General features: G+C 33.7%; 4 protein-coding genes across 5 annotated transcripts; 2 read left to right on the top strand and 2 right to left on the bottom strand.

Moving 5' to 3' along the window:
* Positions 1 to 294: 294 nt before the first annotated feature.
* Positions 295 to 3,250, bottom strand: LOC106172432 (small ribosomal subunit protein uS7m). Of its 2 annotated transcripts, none has more exons than XM_013553142.2 (6): positions 3,093 to 3,250; positions 2,585 to 2,761; positions 2,251 to 2,314; positions 1,098 to 1,265; positions 671 to 811; positions 295 to 455 (listed from the first exon to the last, which is right to left on the bottom strand). In XM_013553142.2, exons 1-6 carry the CDS (start codon positions 3,173 to 3,175, stop codon positions 381 to 383), a joined length of 708 nt encoding a protein of 235 aa, XP_013408596.1. In that variant the 5' UTR covers positions 3,176 to 3,250; the 3' UTR covers positions 295 to 380. The 2 variants fall into 2 exon arrangements, with proteins under 2 accessions (XP_013408596.1, XP_013408597.1); XM_013553143.2 differs by lacking the exon at positions 3,093 to 3,250 and adding an exon at positions 2,883 to 3,038.
* A 416-nt stretch (positions 3,251 to 3,666) lies between these two features.
* On the bottom strand, positions 3,667 to 10,994 carry LOC106172422 (hexosaminidase D). The gene is made up of 14 exons (XM_013553129.2): positions 10,742 to 10,994; positions 10,424 to 10,478; positions 9,841 to 9,950; positions 9,612 to 9,699; positions 9,296 to 9,374; positions 8,872 to 8,957; positions 8,383 to 8,563; positions 8,132 to 8,200; positions 7,619 to 7,814; positions 7,201 to 7,283; positions 6,164 to 6,242; positions 5,831 to 5,938; positions 5,368 to 5,454; positions 3,667 to 5,029 (listed from the first exon to the last, which is right to left on the bottom strand). The coding sequence occupies exons 1-14, from the start codon at positions 10,771 to 10,773 to the stop codon at positions 4,765 to 4,767; spliced, it is 1,518 nt and encodes a 505-aa protein (XP_013408583.2). The 5' UTR covers positions 10,774 to 10,994; the 3' UTR covers positions 3,667 to 4,764.
* A 38-nt stretch (positions 10,995 to 11,032) lies between these two features.
* Positions 11,033 to 16,782, top strand: LOC106172436 (cytochrome b-245 chaperone 1-like). The gene is made up of 7 exons (XM_087004050.1): positions 11,033 to 11,151; positions 11,908 to 12,001; positions 12,209 to 12,250; positions 12,891 to 12,964; positions 13,268 to 13,361; positions 13,671 to 13,815; positions 14,186 to 16,782. The coding sequence occupies exons 2-7, from the start codon at positions 11,914 to 11,916 to the stop codon at positions 14,367 to 14,369; spliced, it is 627 nt and encodes a 208-aa protein (XP_086860176.1). The 5' UTR covers positions 11,033 to 11,151; positions 11,908 to 11,913; the 3' UTR covers positions 14,370 to 16,782.
* Positions 16,783 to 17,347: 565 nt separating this feature from the next.
* On the top strand, positions 17,348 to 19,034 carry LOC112042038 (huntingtin-interacting protein K-like). The gene is made up of 3 exons (XM_087004051.1): positions 17,348 to 17,548; positions 17,953 to 18,060; positions 18,373 to 19,034. Exons 1-3 carry the CDS (start codon positions 17,381 to 17,383, stop codon positions 18,466 to 18,468), a joined length of 372 nt encoding a protein of 123 aa, XP_086860177.1. The 5' UTR covers positions 17,348 to 17,380; the 3' UTR covers positions 18,469 to 19,034.

Below are 19,034 nucleotides of genomic sequence, written 5' to 3'. Positions count from 1 at the left end.
GGAACTTCATTTTCTGAAAACTACCAGTAGACCCCAAATGCAGATTTCTGATAGAAAAAAGTAGCTATGTTTTTTAACGTGTGATTATAAATAATGGATCCAGCTCCTGGTTTATAAAATAACTCTCTGAGCAACCATGCCATGTCGCTTTTAACAGACGTCAGAACTTAAGATTTGCTCCAAGCTGGATATACTTTGTAAAAATTCAATTACATCCACTGATTATATCTCTTTTAATTTTCATTCCAAGAAAATCAAAATTCCAGCTTGGGGTCCTTACAGTGTTTTTATCTACATCAACTCCATTGTATTACTTCTACTATAAACTTGAGCTGTCAGTCCACTTTCGAACCTTTTAGTCTCTTCCTCCTCAGAATGTGCTATTTAAAATGAGCATAAGCTCTGTTTCTTTCACAATTTTTAAGGATTTCTATTTTCCTGTCCATAGCCTTGCCCTGAAAAATACATTAAAGGTCAGTGATTGTATAACAGCTATTCATAATTTGTATGGCCCAGTAAACAAGATAATGATATCATTGTAAGACTCCCAATTCAAGCGACTCTGCCTTCTGCAAGGACGTTTAAAAGATTTGATGTTTGCATTTTACTCATAAATGATCTACAATATAATTTCCAAAAACCAATTATTTTAAAGAATACTATTTCTTACTTTGAATTCTGCAGCATCCATGATTATGGTGGCCAACTTTTCATGGAAAGGTATTCTGGAATTTGTTTTTTCTGCAAGTGCAGCTTTGATTATTTTCATTGCCTCAAACAGCTGCCTTTTCTCTGGGCAGGGGACAGGAACCTACAGTTTGTAAAACAAGAACTAGTTCACACGGTCACGTTCTTACCAAAGCAATCCTAGTTAACAAGGAAGATACTGACATAACTGGACAGAGAGCTGCTCCATATTTTGTTATATCTGATCACGACACGACACAAATGGAGCTTAAAGAAAATAGATTGTATGACTTTAGAAGACAAAATTTAACCTTTTCAAATTTTATTATAAAAAATCCCTTAAAAGATGACACTGACTGTCATATTTAGAAATGTGGGCGAGTTCTTAAATTTTATTGAAAATGATCTACCTGATACGCGATCCCTCCTCTCTTGACACTGGTAACAAGAAGCACTGGTTTAAGATTATTGACAGCCTGGTTAAATATTTTCCTGGGATCTGTGATAATTTGTAATTTTTGAGATTCTGTGGCCCTGTGAAATTCTCGCACTTGTCTTCTTTTAATTTCTTCCATAGTCTGAAATATACATGATCTCATCAATCTACAAAATTTTACAACAAATTACAAATTATTAAAACAATTTAATTGCTTGCAATGACATTACAATTAATAATCACACACCTACATCTAACTAAAATTCATTTGAGATTATATGAAGCAAAGAAACAGTTTACTGCAAATTTATCACATTCCACCCTTAGATGTTAGTGTTCTGATGACAGCCCTTCCCACGCTGGCCTGCCTTTGTGCCCTAAACTCTATTATAGCTACAGTAAAGACTTGGATCTTTTCAATGGGCAAAAAATTATCAAACTTTCAGATACATCATTTTAAAATCATAAAATTTATAATTTTGTATAGCATTTGTAATGCTTTTAATACACAGAATAGAACTATAAGGTAGTCTGCTTTTCAATTTTGTTGCAACCACTCCATAGGAATGCTCTTATTTTAAGAAATTATGACTTAAAAAGTACAATATCTGTAAAATTCACAATTTTCCCCATTGGAAAGATCCGAGTTATTACTGTAGTTCACATTATTGTTACTTTTTAAGACTGTCGCAGCAGTAATGGGCATCATCCAAGAAAACAATGTGTGACATCACAGAAGATTAGAAAAAACTAAGAGAATCTGGGTGAAGGGGTTAACTTTAACTATGTCAGGAATTTGTCTTAATACAAAGGTGACCTGTAATAGTGAATTTGTACTGTTGTGCTAAAGACAGTAATTCGTCCGAATCAGTCAGAGAAAATAACCAGAATAAATATTCATGAATAAATTCTGTCAGTGTTTGCAAGTCTGCAACTATATCTGATCCTGCTCTCCTCTGAATCCCTAGAAATCGTGCCAATTTGCAAGACTTTGGGCTATCTCGGATGATGATGCCGCTTGGTTGCTTTAGAAATCTCCTTCCCCATCTCTGCCAGCCCCTGCATGACTCTTAAAGTGAATGTTCTTCACTCCTACACATTATGCTGTTTCAAACATATTCATGTACCTTGTCCATTATTCTTCTGGCAGTATCTTTGTTTCCACCCTTCATGATTAGGACTATGAATTTCCTGCATGATGAAGGATGAAATCAAACATTAATAGAAACACAAATATAGGCTGATCATAATATTTAATATGTTACTTGGACCACATACACGACAATCTCTTGCACGTTTAAGTATAAAGTGATTATTTTGATTGAATTCACAAACTTATAAATCAATTGATTGATGGAAATTGATAACATTTTCAAAAAATAAATGACATCAGTACAGATAACACCGTCTGTATACAGCATAATCTAGAAATGAGTAAGAACCACCAGTACTAGTACCTACCTGACAATTTGGTCGTGTGTGAGCACAGTGGATTGGTCGGACTCAGCATACCTCACAGTCTTTCTCTTATATTTCCCCGACTGCATATCCGTTACTGTGGTCTCCAGTGCATCCAGGTCCAAAGTGGGGTGCGGTTTTGTCATGCCCTTCTGGGCCATACATCGCGTTTGGCAAATACTGAAACATGTACGAGTTAAAAGTTAGACAATTCAACAACACGGTATTGTACCCCCCCCCCCCCAACCACCCACCTCTCTCTCCCCTGACACCCTCTCTTTTGAAGAAAAATACTACTCACAATATCCCCTCTGTAAATCTGTGTCTGGCTGAAGAATTTCGCTAGATGCCCCTCGACAACGTTAATACGACAAAATGAACAAACTTGCGACTTCATCCGACTTCAACTCCAAATGTAATTTTAGATATCTTCACGTGTCAAAGGCAGAGTGCTATGGTGACTTACTCCAAGAGAATGTAACTCGTGTCAATATCCAATGTGAATACTTACGGTGCAGTTTTAGGGATCAGTGTGGCTGCGTTTAAATGTAATCCCTGACGAAGTAAATGCGACAGGCTACGTATGGCCGCCATATTGGCGTGGAATGCTTTTCAATTGCGTTAGGTGGACGTTCGTTGCACTTACAGTGGAACAACCAACTTAAAAACAATCTGGACTCTGACTATATAGATCCACATATATATATGCTGCATATAGCTCAGCTTAATTTTTATTTAGATCTTAGTTTTTGTATCTAAAATAAAATTTTAAGTTTCTTTTTAACCTAAATGAGCATTTGAGAATTTTTTCTACTATCTATCAATTGTTTCTAGTGTATATTGTATTGCCTGTATTGAAAGCTGCCACAATGTATGTTGAACTGTTACGTTAAGAGGTTTTTAAACATATAAGATAGTCTGCAATAACCACAATCTGCCGCATGATCTGGTAGTTCTGATAAATGTATTTTTTTGTCTTGACACCTTTAAAACTTCCTCAATGTATATATGTTAAATCATGCATACCACAGTGATGGCTCAAATACAGTACATGTAATGGTACATTTAGAATATATATACTGATATTTTCATTTTACATGCATTTATTGGCATTTAATGAAACAAAACAAAATTTTATACCCCAGACAACCTTTCAGGTTATGTGATATTAGCACAATATGACTCAAATAAATTTTAAAATACCAAATACAGTTTTTGTCATATACTTAAGCCATAAAGAGAATAAAGGACTTGATCATTGAGTGCTTTTAAGCACTTAAAATAGTATTTCATTTACTAATTTGATCATGAAATCATTAAGGAAGATGTATTCTGTGGCTGTGCATGTTCAATACAGTTGTCTTCCATCACAACCTCAGCCAAGAAAACTAAATAATTTTTGACCAGATTAATACTCATAATGCCTGTATTTAAATAATGGGGTCGTAGCAATAGTCCGAAGGTTCATCGGTCCAAATGTTTGATAGTCTGAATTAATCCACCAACAAAGTGTATAGTATACTGGCAATAAAGTTATGTTCATTAGAGGTGCGTGCATACAATTTTTCAGACCAATGAACCTTTGGATTGGTGACACCCTCCAATATAATCAAATTATTAAGCAAAGTTTCCTTTTCACGAGGTGCTTATAGATTGTTCCATATGATTTTCTACATTGTTTTCATTCACTGGTAAGCTGAAATCAAATGAAATCTTACCAGTAGTAGTCTTTTCTTTTAAGCATTTGATGATACATGTACATAAGTGTATACTGAGCAAAAATATAAATGTCACATGAATTATTTATCATGCAACATGTAATGGGCTTCAGACAGTAATCATGTGCTACAGACAGTAATCTGTAGCACATTGAACAACAAAATTCACTTTGTTTGATTTAACATACACTTGCATATATATGTATATATATATATATACAGGGTACTAGTATATATAGACCATAATGCTAAAAAAAATTTTACAGTACTGCATGGGACATTGATATTTTTGCTCAGTGTATATAAGAAAAGATACTGCACTAATTTCTATTCATGTGACCAGCACAAATTCTTTCTTTGCACCCCAATCTGTCCTTTTCACCTTCTCCGCTAAGTTCTCCCCAAACTCAAATGTCCCCCTACGAAGTTGAAGGGAAAACAGCGTTAGAAGACTACCCAGTATTTCTAGGTGCTGTTTCCATCATCAGTCTCTCCCTCTACGACACTCCTGTCCAGGTCCATAGCACCACTCCCCCCTGCCAACACCCCGTTCATCTGAGCCTCATTCTCGATCACCAGCATTCTCTCTGCAGTATGGATCAGTTCATTCAATCTGCCCAACTTGGACAGGATGTGGTCACACACCCACTCCTCCACTGTGTCACTGTAGTACACATTAGCCAGTGCCAGCTGCATGTACTTCTTGTATTCCTCAAAATCTTTTTGTAACCTTTAAATGACAATTAAGAACACAGGTGACATTTTGAGCCTTGTATATGGAAAATGTGAAAGTCTACATTTTACAAGAAAAAGAACCGACTATCGATCTCTAAACTGTGACCAGGTCTGGCTAGTAAACTACCGGTTTACCATATACAGTAATACTATACCATAATACGTCAGCCTCAAGTGAATAATAAAATACACTGTACAAAACCATATCTTTCTTTGTATGTGAGACTGCATTTTTAGTATTCTTTTATTCAAATATATTTTAGCAAACAGTAAAACTGTGGAAGAATGTTCTTAAATGATCTTTATTCTTAAAAGCTGAAGGAAAAGGCTTACTTTTTAGCAGGTTTAAGAATGTGTTCAACATGCACTGGATTGCAGACATTATACTTCACATGGTACTCACTCATCCAACTTTTCACTCTAAAAATAAGTAATTAATTTATATTTACAAATGTGCTTATACACATACAAATATACATCAAACTTTCACATAAAAGGGACAATCTAAAAAAAATTTAACCAGTATTTTGAAGGTTTTTGACCCAGCAAAAAGGACAAACATATGCTTATTCCACCAATTACTGTTATTGTCAAATTATCCAATTCAATAGTAAAACTGCATTTCCCTTCCATCAACAGTATATACAAGTAAGAGTTTCCAAGTTAAATGCAACGAGATAAGTCTCATTTTTTTTCCAAAAAAAAAAAAAAAAAAAAAAGATGCAAAACTCTAAATAAAATCCAAAGTCATACTGCATTGCACACAGAAAAAATATTCAAAACAATTCTTACATACCTATCACTATTAATGATCATGTCATACTCTGCTGTTAGACGTAGTAAGATAATAATGCCTTTATAGATTTCACTGCCTGGAAACTGGCACTGTATAGGTTCAAATAACCTAAGAATGAATACAATAAGAAGTTGATAAATGTTATTGATATACTGTTTTGACATCTTCTGGAGGCTTTTAATAGTGTCCTGACTGTCATCTCTCTTATTGCATTGAAAATAAAAATCTAATGTGCTTTTTCTCAAGCAAATCTTATATGAGTTAGAGCAAACTTTAAGTACAGAGAAGACAAAACTACATGATAGAGAAGAGGGAAGAACATGCTGAACCTACCCAAATGGATTCAATGTCACCGGTTCTGTAAATCCCAATTGCTTAGAAACAGCATCATATAGCTCAAATGTGAACGCTCCTGAAACAATACCTCAGAAATGTAAAAATTGCAAAGGGGACTTCGGTCTTTATTTTAGATAAGATTTTATGGAACTATTTCTGAAATGGAATTAACCAGAGAATTCTGACTTGAGTTCTTTCAAATAAAATCAACCAACAAAATGCTTAAAGACAAAAGGGGCAAATAACTGTTACAATATACTCCATGAAAGCATCATGCTTTCAGTGCTTTTCCTTAAACTCTAACTGTGTCAGAGTGTGTAGATTGAGAGCCAAGCAGGGTTAACATTATGTTAGTATGGACAATATGGGTACCTTTCTCCGGGGCCACAGATTGATTTTTTTTATTGGATATTCACAGATAATGTCTCTGGCTAAATATGGTCAATCTTCTAACTGTGAGACTGTGCTGATATCTCTAGGTTGATTGCATGGCTTGTTTGCGTAACTACTCAGGAATTGCCGCTTAACTACCCGGTACATGTATGTACTGGTAAGTCCCACTGACAGCAATCAAGTTAATTGTTCTGAATTTAATCCTTTGCTCTTTTGTGACGGATAAAAAAAAGGTTGTTACTTCAGGTTGAAGTTAACTGAGGAATCTCCTGTAGTAGCTCCCTACGGACCTGGTAAATTGCCATCTGCATGCGTGCATATTTAATTGCTTCCATCTGGCCAAAAGTTACAGGGTGGCTGATGGAAAATGTGCCTAAAATATCTGCTGTCCTGGAAGAGGGTATAGCATGGGAGTCATGCAGGGAATTCATGGTTAACAGCTAACTTACCCTGTCTCAGTATGTGTAGATTGAGAGCCAAACAAGGAATTGCCTGGGGTAACAGTTAACTTACCCTGTCTCAGTATGTGTAGATTGAGAGCCAAACAAGGAATTGCCTGGGGTAACAGTTAACTTACCCTGTCTCAGTATCTGTAGATTGAGAGCCAAACAAGGATTTGCCTGGGGTAACAGTTTACTTACCCTGTCTCAGTATGTGCAGATTGAGAGCCAAACTAGGAATTGCCTGGGGTAACAGTTCACAGAGCCCAGCATAGTGGTCATACCTGGAAACAATCATGAGGGTTAACCAACTACTCTTCATTTGTTACATACATGAATAAATTTGACTCTTTATTAATGTCTCCCTTCTACATACACATAATTTACAAATATCATCACTTTTTCTATTAGTTAAACAAGCTAAATGAGTTTCTTTTTAGCATAAAAATAAAATTAAATCCACGCATTGTTGCTTCTTCTAAACTGTCCAAGTATTAGATGATATAAGTAAATAATGAAGTATCTTTAAACCCAAAGCAACTTTTTAAAAGCTAAATTCCAATACTATACTATTTACGATGCAAGTGTAGTTGTATTTGTGATAAATCACAATATTTACCTCTGCCATCCTGTCAACGCATAACCACGGAAGTTTTTGAATAAAGTAGCCACCTGGCTGGCCACGCTGACCCATGCCTTATGGTTCTCTATGTGGTAGGCTATATTGGTTGCCTGCTGTGCAGGGCCTGTGGCACCCTTGTATGCTGTGGCAATCCAAACTGAAGGAAACACCTGAGAGTATCGACACCAAATATCTGGAAATATTAAAATTTTTCTTCATTTGCCCCCTTTTTGACAATACAGTGTGTATGGACACCAAATATCTTGAAATATTGAAATTTTTCTTCATTTGCCCCCTTTTTGAACAATACAGTGTTAAATAGGTGATAATGGAAAACCTTCCTGTATTGGTAATGTAAGCACCCTTAGGTGAAAACGGCGAGGCAAAATGCATTCTTACATATGTTGCCTTGCATTCTGTATTTACTGCTGGGTCCTATGGATTTGTTTTTCATTTTTTTTTTTTTTATTTTGCCATTGTTACTGTCTTTCTCCAACAAAAAATCCTTACCCTCAGGAAGTTCTAATTGTTGTGAGTACTGCCACACCATAGGTTCCACTAAATCACCTATCCCACTTGCTGCATAAATAAACACAAATAAACTTATAAATAATATAACATATATCATCTGTATACATTCTGTATATTAAAAATCGATAATGACATTAATCTAAAAATAAATCATAGTAAAATTTAAAATGAACTCAATTTTAGACTTCAGAGCATACAATCCTAAATATTCATTTATGTGGATAACACACCTTTTAGTTGATGAAGGGACCTGTTCCTTAACATGTCATCCCACATAATACAGGTCTTATCAGGATATTTTTCTTTCATTAGCTTCAAAACTTGGCCAGTAAAATATAAGTACAGCTCTTTGTCCTGCTTGTCATCTGCATTGAATGCTTTACACTGCTCACAACACCCAATATGGAATACCTAAAAAAATGTGATTTACATTCTTTAGAACTTAAGTATAATTTTAATGCTGTGGCTTTTTAAAAATCAATTACAAAGAGTTTATGAAATATTCAAATTTATCTGTAATAATAATAATAATAATAATAATAATAATAATAATAATAATAATAATAATGATGATGATGATGATGATGATGATGATGAAACATAATTCAAAAATAGCAAAAAAAAAAAAACAATAAAAAGCAAAAATCATTATTAGTATTTATTTATTATCTTAAGTTGTATTTTTTATTTTATTTTATTATCATTGTCATAGCTCCCACCTCATCACCTCCAATATGGAACCAATTGGATTCTGGATGAAGTGATAATACTTGGTCTATCATCTGGCCAACAATAATAAGGCTTTCTGCAATAGGACACATACATTTACTTTAAAAAATACAAAGAGAAGATTAATTTCTTTCAGGGATTTTTTTTCTGTATATCATTTTATTGCTGACAACAACATGAACAGCACTGCTGCCATAAGACAGGCATGAGGAAGCCTTCAAGGGGGGGGGGGGAGTGAAAAGAAATAGCCAACTGATCAATATCCCCACATCTCAAATTAAGGTAGTAAGAGAATCACTGTCTGCCAACAGCACAAAAAAGACTGTCTGATCAGATTTTATATCCTTTCTTAAATATGCCGCGGAAGCATTTAGCATGAGCAAGAAAGACATACAGGTGATGATTAAAACATACCTGGGTTTAAAGGGCACAGTGACATGGGATACTTGGGCACCTCTCTCAAATGTCTAAACTTCTCATGTTTCAACAAAAACTAGAACAAAAAGCAATTATCTATTTTATCTTACAAAACTGAACATTCAATCTTGACAGCATTACTTTCAGTAAATGAACTATAATTGCCATTAACTTAAATGTAAATGAGTGAAAGTTTCAATGCATTCAAATTTAAAAAAACAACAACTTATAATAATAGTTGTTAAAAGTACCTTGTCCCATTACATACGTGTAAAAAAAACCCTTGCGGTTACACAGGTGTCACTTCACTTACCTCTAAGTGCCCAAATGTTGGCACCAATGGAGTGACTATGAGATCATTTTGTTTGGCCAAAGTAACTATCTGTCTGATTTCTTCCTGCCTTCAAATATAATACAATAAGAATATACACTAATATTTATCCACTTAGAAATGTCTACACCTACCATGAAAAATGTTTTTCAATAACCAACTTGATTACATTTTCTTTTTTCCAGTGCATTATTACAAAAACATAACTTACCTGTACATGTTTTTTGCTTGTAGTATTTCCAGTTCTCCCCAGTATGGAAACATATCTTCATATTCCACCAGCAAGCCCCCTGCACCCCACTGCTTCAGCAAAGGAAACAGCTTGAAATACAAAAAACAAAATTAAGCAATCTACATTAATGATAAAATATATGTGATGGTGTACATAATTTTATGGTGAAAGAGATGTTTGTAACAGTCGCAAAACACTTGAACATCAACATACAGAAAATGCATTCATGCTATAGAAATAAATAAATCGATATATCTGATTAACATCTTATGAGCTATTGTAAATTTGTATGTTTTTTACATGTAAATGTTCATATACTGTACATGTAGCAGAAGCAAGTACTATTTCAAGTGTCAACAGATGTGGTTATCTACACACACATAAAACAGGTGAGCACAAACTCCTATCTATAGCTGCTCATCCTGGGCTTAATTATCTATTGCTATCATTATCCTTGAGGTTTAAATATAATCTTATTTATTAAAGCTACTAATATACTGTAAAAAAAAAAAGTAAAACGATATCAAATCTTCAGTAATACATGTACTGGCATATTACTAACTTGTTCATAGTAGACCAGCTTGGGTGGAGCTCCTTTTAAATCCAAGTGAACCAGACTAAAAAAAATAAAAAAAATACAAGGTAAAATTAAACAAATAGTTATGATTCATAACTTACTGATAATCATAAATTGTTGTTACATTTTGTGACTTCTACTGGTACATACTGTACAATGTACTGTATATCAAGTTCAAAACAAGCAGTCCAATCCTGGGTAAACAACTAATTTATCACACCTAAAGAAGCCGACCTCGAGGGCCAGGCAGTTAGATATCATGAAATTGATTACCTACAGTAGGTACAGCCTGATTAGCCTTACCTAATTTTGTCTGCCCCTGGACCTTGTGCCATGTTTAACTTTCACTTTTAAGCTGACGGACAAAGTTGATCAACTTTGCCAGAGAGACTATGTATTGTCCTACGTGCTAGAGTTTTGACAGCATGTACATCACGAAGCATCATAGTTGATGAACATGGCTGCACCGCTGTCTATTGGTATTAATACGCTGTTCTAGTTTGTTAGGACTGCTTAACAAACATTCAGAGTTGTTAAAACATAAATGTCCAAATAACGACTAGCTCAGGAGTAAATCAGAATTTTAACCAATCATATTGCGGTATTATAGATAGTAGGTTTACTTCCGTGTCGGGTCAAAAGACGTAAACAAGATTGGCCTGAATCAGGTGGATACGGATACTAAGAAAACAGTTGCGTTCTTTTATTTTGTGGTAGGTGATCTAATTCATGTCAAAATGTTAAAAAATGCATACTACTGTTATTGGTTGTTGTAATTTAAAAGCACTTTTCTCTCTTAGTTCGGATGATGAAGGACAGTTTAATTAGGGCAGTAAACAGTAGGCCTGCTGTGTCCAAAGTAAACGAGCGAAAGTAAACTACTGGAGTGAATAAATATACAGTGCTGTACTATTATTAAAAGGTTACTGTGTATGTGAGCAACAGTATTACATCAGCTGGATTTATCAACGTGTCCATTCTTTTTGTCAACACGTTGACTTGTTGATAGTTGTTATAAATATAGTTTTTTAATCTGTTGAATGACTTAATTTAAGTTTACTAGAGTAGCACAGTGGAGTACTGCATACTATATACGTTTTACTTTGTACTGGATACAGTACAAATAGACTGTTGTAAAACTAGTATTTACTGTAACAAGCTCATTTTAAGTTAGGGTTGAAGGTAGTGAGTGGTTTACTTTGTCTAGAAAAATGTATCGCATCTGCTGAGTGTTCATTTAATTCAGACTTACAGTACATGTATACTGTACATGTATATAACTTTGTTTTAGAAATTATACATACTTACAGTACATGTACATGTGTGGTGTATATAATATTGGTGTATGTCCACTATTTGAAGACTTATCATTGCAGCATTGTAAAAGAGAAAATCTACTGGTACCAGTACCTTCAGTTCAATATGTGAAACAATTTGCTCAAAATAAAAGCACATATAACTAATTTTAGGTGAAAATGAGTTTTGTGACTGTGAAGGAGAACAATGTAGAGAAGTTGCACTTCGTGCGGGAGCCAGGACTGAGATCCTGGAGTATTCTTGGAGGTAAATATTTGCTTTATTCCCAGTTGAATGTGTTTTCATTAATTAGTTTGTTTGATTGTTTGTTTTTAACTGTAGGGCATGCTATAATATTTAAAGATAGTGAATTTATTTGTTTTGTCCGTTTTCTTTATGATGTCATCTCAAATATATTATAGATCAAGTCCTGCTACAAGATTTTAAGAATGATAAAAATAAGTTCAATTTCAGCAATGGTTGCACTAGGATTTGGAGCAGCTCTCTATAGTGCAGGTATGAAATACTTGGTTTGCATCAGTTGTTTTATTTACTCATCAAAGCTTTTTAATGGTATCAACCTTTCAATATAAAAAACAAAGCTATTTTGTGCATTTGTTTTTCATTAGTAGTGTATGTAGCGTAGTATACCTTGTACCATAATGTGTCAAAATAGGTAATAATGTCCGCCAAAGTACATCTGGTGATTATCTAAAATGAAAAGCAGCATGTTTTATATTGTTCAGCAAATTGTCATTTAAAAATATATTTAAGTAATACAAATCTAAAAATAATGGAAATAGGATAGTTAAAATGAGTGGGTGACAAGAGAATGACTTGAATGTCATGCTTGCTGCAGTTGTAATGACTACAGTCACTAAAAGCAACCTCCACGCGCACTAAAATAGTTTTTATCCATCAGCAGTAGGTATTTTTAATGAACAAAATGTATTTTAATAATTCAACTGTATCACATTTTATCGACAGATCATACCAATTTTCATTTTATACTTGTATAAATATGACAATAAATTATTATTATTATTTTTTTTATTTTTTTTTTATTTTATTTATTTTTTTTTTTTTTGATATGCCATTGAGATATTCATTACAGTTGGATTTCCATTAACTGCATTATATATTTTCGTGAGTTTAGATAGCTTGCTGTGGCAGGTGTGTTACATTGGGGCATGCACATTTGTTGGCTTATCTCAGCTGGAAGAATGGGAGGTAGGTGGTTAATGTATGACAGTTATACTGATGTGCTTTAAAACAATTTTGAGGGACATTTTGCAGATATGATTTAAGGCTGAGGAGTACAGTATGGCAAGAACTTGGTTTTAATCATGTTCTGATCAAATGGTTATTATTTGTGCCTTCTCAACTAATTAATTTTGTAGTAAAATTTGACAATCAGTTTGTTTCCCCCAGAGCATGTAAATTTGTATTACCGGTAGAATATGCATAAGACTTTAAATAAATGTCAAGTATAAATCATTTTTACTTAATATTTATAAACCTCTATTTTCCAAGGACTGCATTTTCGATCGCACAAAAGGTGAAGTTATCATCAAGAGAGTAACCATATTTCAGAGAATTTTGAATCCCCTTGGGGAAATGAAGTCAGGCAAGTATTGTTTTCTCTCTGCTTTATTGTTGCCATCTGTGGTGCCTTTACAGAAACCATGTATAATACACTTGGGTGTCCTTAGTTTAGAAAGATACAAAGTAACTAACATTATATCATTTTGGTAATTCATTCAAGTATGAAGATGTAACAAAATTCCTGGAGGAGGTACTCTGTTAAGCTTATCATTGTGACTCTGACACAACTGGAAATGTAGTGAAGTGCACTGTTATTTCAGTATTAGACCATATGTTTTAATTAAGTGGCATAGTCCTTCTTGAAACTGACTTGTGTATTATTTCTTTACAGTTGTATGCAATTTGTCTGAGATCTCAGATGTAAGAATACAGGAGGAAGATGTGAGGTTTGCTGGCAGAGGGTACCAGGTAGTCCTCGTCTTTAGTCCAGGGTATTCTATTGGAGTCACAGAGGCTTTTACATTTGGGCAGAAAAGGTAGGCAAACTGCCTCTCTGTATGTGTGTGTGTAAGTGTTTGTGTGCGTGCATGCAAGCATTTGTTTACATGCATGTGCATGAAAATAGTGTGTGCATATGCTGAACATACCAAAAACGTTACATAAATTTTTTTTTGTACTTGGTTGTGGTAACTCTGAAGAGATAGTATAGGCTTTAAAGTGACATATGAAAGATACAAATCTGTCACTATGACATTTCTTTTAGTTATGCTATTTGAAACTGTATGGTGGCATTTGGTCAGGTTTTATGGTAAAAATTTGACTTCAAATGCATCTTTATCTATTGCATCCAATATACTAGTACTGCAATGTCAAAAACTGCAGATAACATTTGTTTATTTTTTTCAGTGAGTATGAACAAGTCGCTGAAAAAATCAAGAATTTTGTGAAGTTGGATACTAATGTGAAGGAAAGTATTGAGGAAGAGGATGGTCAAGATGCTGACATTGAAAGCTCTTCATCTTCTTCTTCTACTGCTGATGATTATGATTTCGAAAAAGTTGAAAGTTCTGAAATCCAAGGTGGCATTTAGTGTGCATTGTAGTTAAATTTTAGGTATCTCAATATTTGAAGAAGTAAAAAACTAGTGAAAGTTTAGCAGTATATATTAACTGATATCACACACATATATAAATATATATATGTACTGGAACATGTGGAATGCCACATTAATTGTCCCATTCCAAGCCCAATCGCATTCCAGAATAGTCAAATCTTGTGATAATTTCATTGCTTAATAAGTGTAAGTCTCATGTGTGCTGGTTTTGTTGATATCCAAACTGCTGTTTCCTAAAAGTATTAGGAAGGTAAAACTATAAAATGAATCTTTTGGTCCACAATTGTATCTTAGATTTTATTCAGAAGCTGTCATATTTGGACCTTTTTACATCTGACAGTACATTGTTCTGGGCGGATCCACTTTGATAAGTCCTTGCATTTAATTACTCAGCAGAGGGTTATAGTCCTTTTCACAAGTTTTCCACAAGTTCTCTTCTTGCTGTTTAGTAAAGTTACTTAATTAACTGTTTCAATCACATGGGCAAACTGTTAAGGTGACAATCTTACATGCATGTTGTAGCCAGGTTATTATAAGGTGTCAATTTCTGAAATTGGATGGGTTCAGTTAGTGTACCACTGGATGCAAAAAGGTCCCTGTTGCTGCAGTAGTGGATTTAAGAAAATATAGTTTTCTTTGGAATGACTCAAGCATTTAACATGCACCATTTTTAAGTGAAATATAGATTTTGTGGATATTCCCTCAACAGCTAGATTGCTGTTCTTTAGATATCATTTATTAAAAGATTTTCTCTCTGAATCTACTGTAATTTTGTCTTTTTGGTGGCTTTGGCAACTTTTAGTTTGACATGTTTGGAGGCATTACTGTATGGTTGCCTAAATGCCCATAGTATGTGAGTGGTGGAATAGCCTGCAGTGTACAACTTACTACTAGTAGTGCACCAGCAACATCCAATATATCGATGTGCCAATTCAATTTGTTTTTGACTTCTCCTATTGCTGTTGATTAGGTTTTATTCACTATATTTTTATTATAGTCTATGCATTGTTAGCCAAAATTATCATAGAGCTGATTGTTCCAGCTTTCTTTACAGTTCCTTGATATCACTTGGATGTATTATGAGCACCATAGGTACAATCATTCTAATGTATACATTTATGGCACAATATACATAAAGATTAAGAAATTTTGGGTCTAAGCAGTTGTTAATGGAAATAATATAGTAAGTCCAGTTCCAGTTCTTGCCTTTTTTTATTTTTTATATTTATTTATTTATTTATTATTTTTGCGCCACAGAGATACATGCATGAAAAAGTTCATTTAATATTTTGTTTTTTTTTCTGTTATTTGGGTCATCAGAAAGTATATTGGGTCAAGAGATAATACATGTAGGTCTTTCATTTTGGAAATGTATGTGCAATATTTTCATGATTTTTTAAAGATCAAATTGATCTGCACAGTTGTGTACATATTGAATTTTCCTTTTCAATCAACAGTGTGATTATTAATATGTCATAGTGTGACATATATATTTCAAAGCAAAATTTATGTATATGCATAATGTGTGGAAACCTTAAATGTTTTGAATTAAAATTGATTAACGAACAAGTTTTCAGGTTTAAACAATTTCATTTTTGATTTTATTTAACAAAAGTCAAGGTTTCTGAAACACATTTGACCAAGTTACCAACTAAATGTGAGTTATTGAAATAAACTTTAAATTTAAGTACATTGAATATTAAATAGAAAAATGATTTAGTGTGCAAAGCAAACACTTGGTGGGCTCTTAAGGGTTCTTTCTTTTAAAAAATAGATGTAGAACTTTTTCTTTAATTAAAAAACAAGCAAATGAAATGCGATTCCTTCAGTTGTACACAGACATTTTTATCAGTTTGATTGGCCAAGTTCACCTTAAATACTTATAAACATCTCTCATATATCCAATGTATACATAAGAGAAAGTAAAGCTAATTATACCACCAACTTCTGTAAAGAAGTCAGTTTGAGTAAAAATATTTGTTAGAGGTGAAGAAACTGGCCTTGTCACACTGACATATTTTTGCAGAACTTCTCAAAATTAATGAAAAGAAAGAAGCAATTACTAACATATCTTTTGTAGACAAGAATTTGTAGTGATTCTGTATAATTAAGAAGTACACTTTATTGGGTCTGCATGGTTTTTTAGTATCTTTTAAGATAAAAGTTTGAGTCTCCATAAGTTTATATTCCTTTATAGTTTTTATTTATCATCTACATGAAATGAACTAATCAAAATATTTTTATGGAAAACTGCTCTAAAAATTAAGATTGCATGTATACATGTGTGTAATTGCATTTACTGTATCTGCTGCTGTTTACATGTACTGTATATTACATGGGGATCATAGAAATGTACTTAAAATGAATAAATACAAATTTTGACAGTGAATGTTTTCAGTGCATGTTCAGCAAATTCTCTTTCTATCATAACTAATTGGGGTGTTTCAATAACCTGAAGACTCATTTATGGAGTGTTTGCAAAGGTACCTGTTCTCTTGTCTGAAAATTGGCACTTTTAATGGTCACAAAAAGATACAATGTATTAAACAATATACAGGTATACTGTAATTACATATCAGTAATGTACGAGTTAAATTTAGAAATTGGATTTTGAATTTAGTTTTAGAGTGTTATGTTTTTAAAGCAAGATGTGTTTTACTATATGTCATGCCAATCGACCCAAGTACCCGCAAACGTTTTGACACTAAAATGTAGAACCAATATTAAAATAATGAACATTCCAGCAAAAAACAAAGGTTTACAACTTTCAAATCAATATGGGACTTGCTGTACATAATCAAGCTTTGGACCTACCCGGTCCCTATACCGTTTCACTTAAAACTGTGCTTTGCTACAATTTATAATCATCAATTATGGGATGATTTAGGCTTTTTGTGTTCAACTCGGTCTCTTTAGTGTTATTCGATTGCGTCCGCACACCGCACTCCTACCGCAATCCCACACATTTTAGGTCAAATACAACCAAGATGGCGACAGAGGAAGACAGCGTGGATCAGGAGATCGAAGAAGGGGAAGAGTTAGAGAAAGAAAATAAGGGGAAAAAGGTTGCCAAACACGATTCAGGAGCAGCGGACCTAGAGAAGGTTACAGATTATGTCGAAGAAGCTGAAATTCAGGCTCAGCAATTTGCTAATGTGAGTACAAAGACATCACAGCGACCATCACTGGAGAGTGGAGTCTTGACTCTTCTCAAAGTTCTTAGTTCTCCAGTCTTGTCTTGATTCAGAATGTTGTCGTTTTTATGAAGCAACTGATTTCATTTTGCATGTAAGCCACACTAAATAGATCTAAATAAATTCAGATTATTATACCCTGCAGTCTTTATTTCCTCAAAGCCTTCGTTAATCACCAAGGGACAGTGTTCATCATCTAAATTTCTTCACACTGCATCAGTACATGGCAACCATGATGGCAATTGGCACTGTCATTATCAACTACACTTTTCCCCTTGATAAGTAATATATGGCAATTGAAAGGGCATGTAACATAGAGACATGCAAAGATGTCTTCCTAGGATACATTTACTGTTTTTTTGTAGGCAATGCAAGTGGTCTCCGACCAGCAAGTCAAAGAGGCAGCGAGGAAGCTGGAGAAGGAAAAAGAACTGTCCAAAGTGAAGATTAACAAAGATGATGTAGATTTAATTGTAAGTGGTGTCATTTTTTTCATTGTTTCGATATAATCAAAGGCTCTGCATGAAGACCATTAAGTACTCCTCATATCAATATTCCAAATTGCTGCAGGCCCCAACTTTAGGTGATTTCAGAAGATACTTTATAATTCAAATATTACAACAAGAAGTTCATCATTTTTGGAATACATTTAATCTATAGTATTTTTTTTTTCTTTTTTTTTTTTTTAATATTTTATTTTTATAATGACAAGTTTAAATGCTTGTTACCTGTCAATTAAGAATGTTCAAATGTTTTTAAAAATATTAATTTTCATTTATTTTTAGGTTAGAGAAATGGAAATACAAAGAAGTCAAGCAGAAAGAACATTAAGGGAATACAAAGGGAATGTAATTGATGCATTAATGGCATTAACAAACTGACAATGCTCATGGCAGCTTTGAAACTGGAGGTTTTTATGGAATGTGGTTTATTGCTTTAAAGAGAAACTAAAAGGAGAGATCATAAGAGCAGATGCAACTGGGGAATCACATTGTGTGCTCTACCACCAGAATGCCCCTGTGATGGGTACATGTAGAACTGAGCATCAGATCTTCGGCTCTATCTAAACTCTGATTGTACATTTGTCAATTCAAGTGCTGGCAATGTTAGCATCATATCCCTGGCAGATGAAAATTAATGAGCTCAAACTTTATAAAAGAAGTGTCATGGAACATATTTACTAGTGTTTTTCTCCATTCATGACAGTGTAATGAATCTGATGTATTTGTAACTGAAAATGTTGCTAACCTAGAGTCTATTACCAGGATGCAGTTTTTGTTTGTGATTTATTTTGAGCCAAAACATTCAGTGAGAGCTGAAAAATTCAACTGGAATATTTATGTGGGCTATTTGAAAATTTTGGTCATAGGTTTTTAATAATAATTGCAAATATTGAATCTTGACTTCTTTGAATGATCAAATAAATAAATTAATAAATAAAAATGAA

This window comes from Lingula anatina, chromosome 2 (genome assembly GCF_051362555.1).
Source record: "Lingula anatina isolate TDL-2025a chromosome 2, LinAna3.0, whole genome shotgun sequence".
Lineage (NCBI taxonomy): Eukaryota > Metazoa > Brachiopoda > Lingulata > Lingulida > Lingulidae > Lingula > Lingula anatina.
The sequence above is the reverse complement of the archived record's forward strand: the minus strand, read 5'-3'. Positions and strand labels throughout refer to the sequence as shown.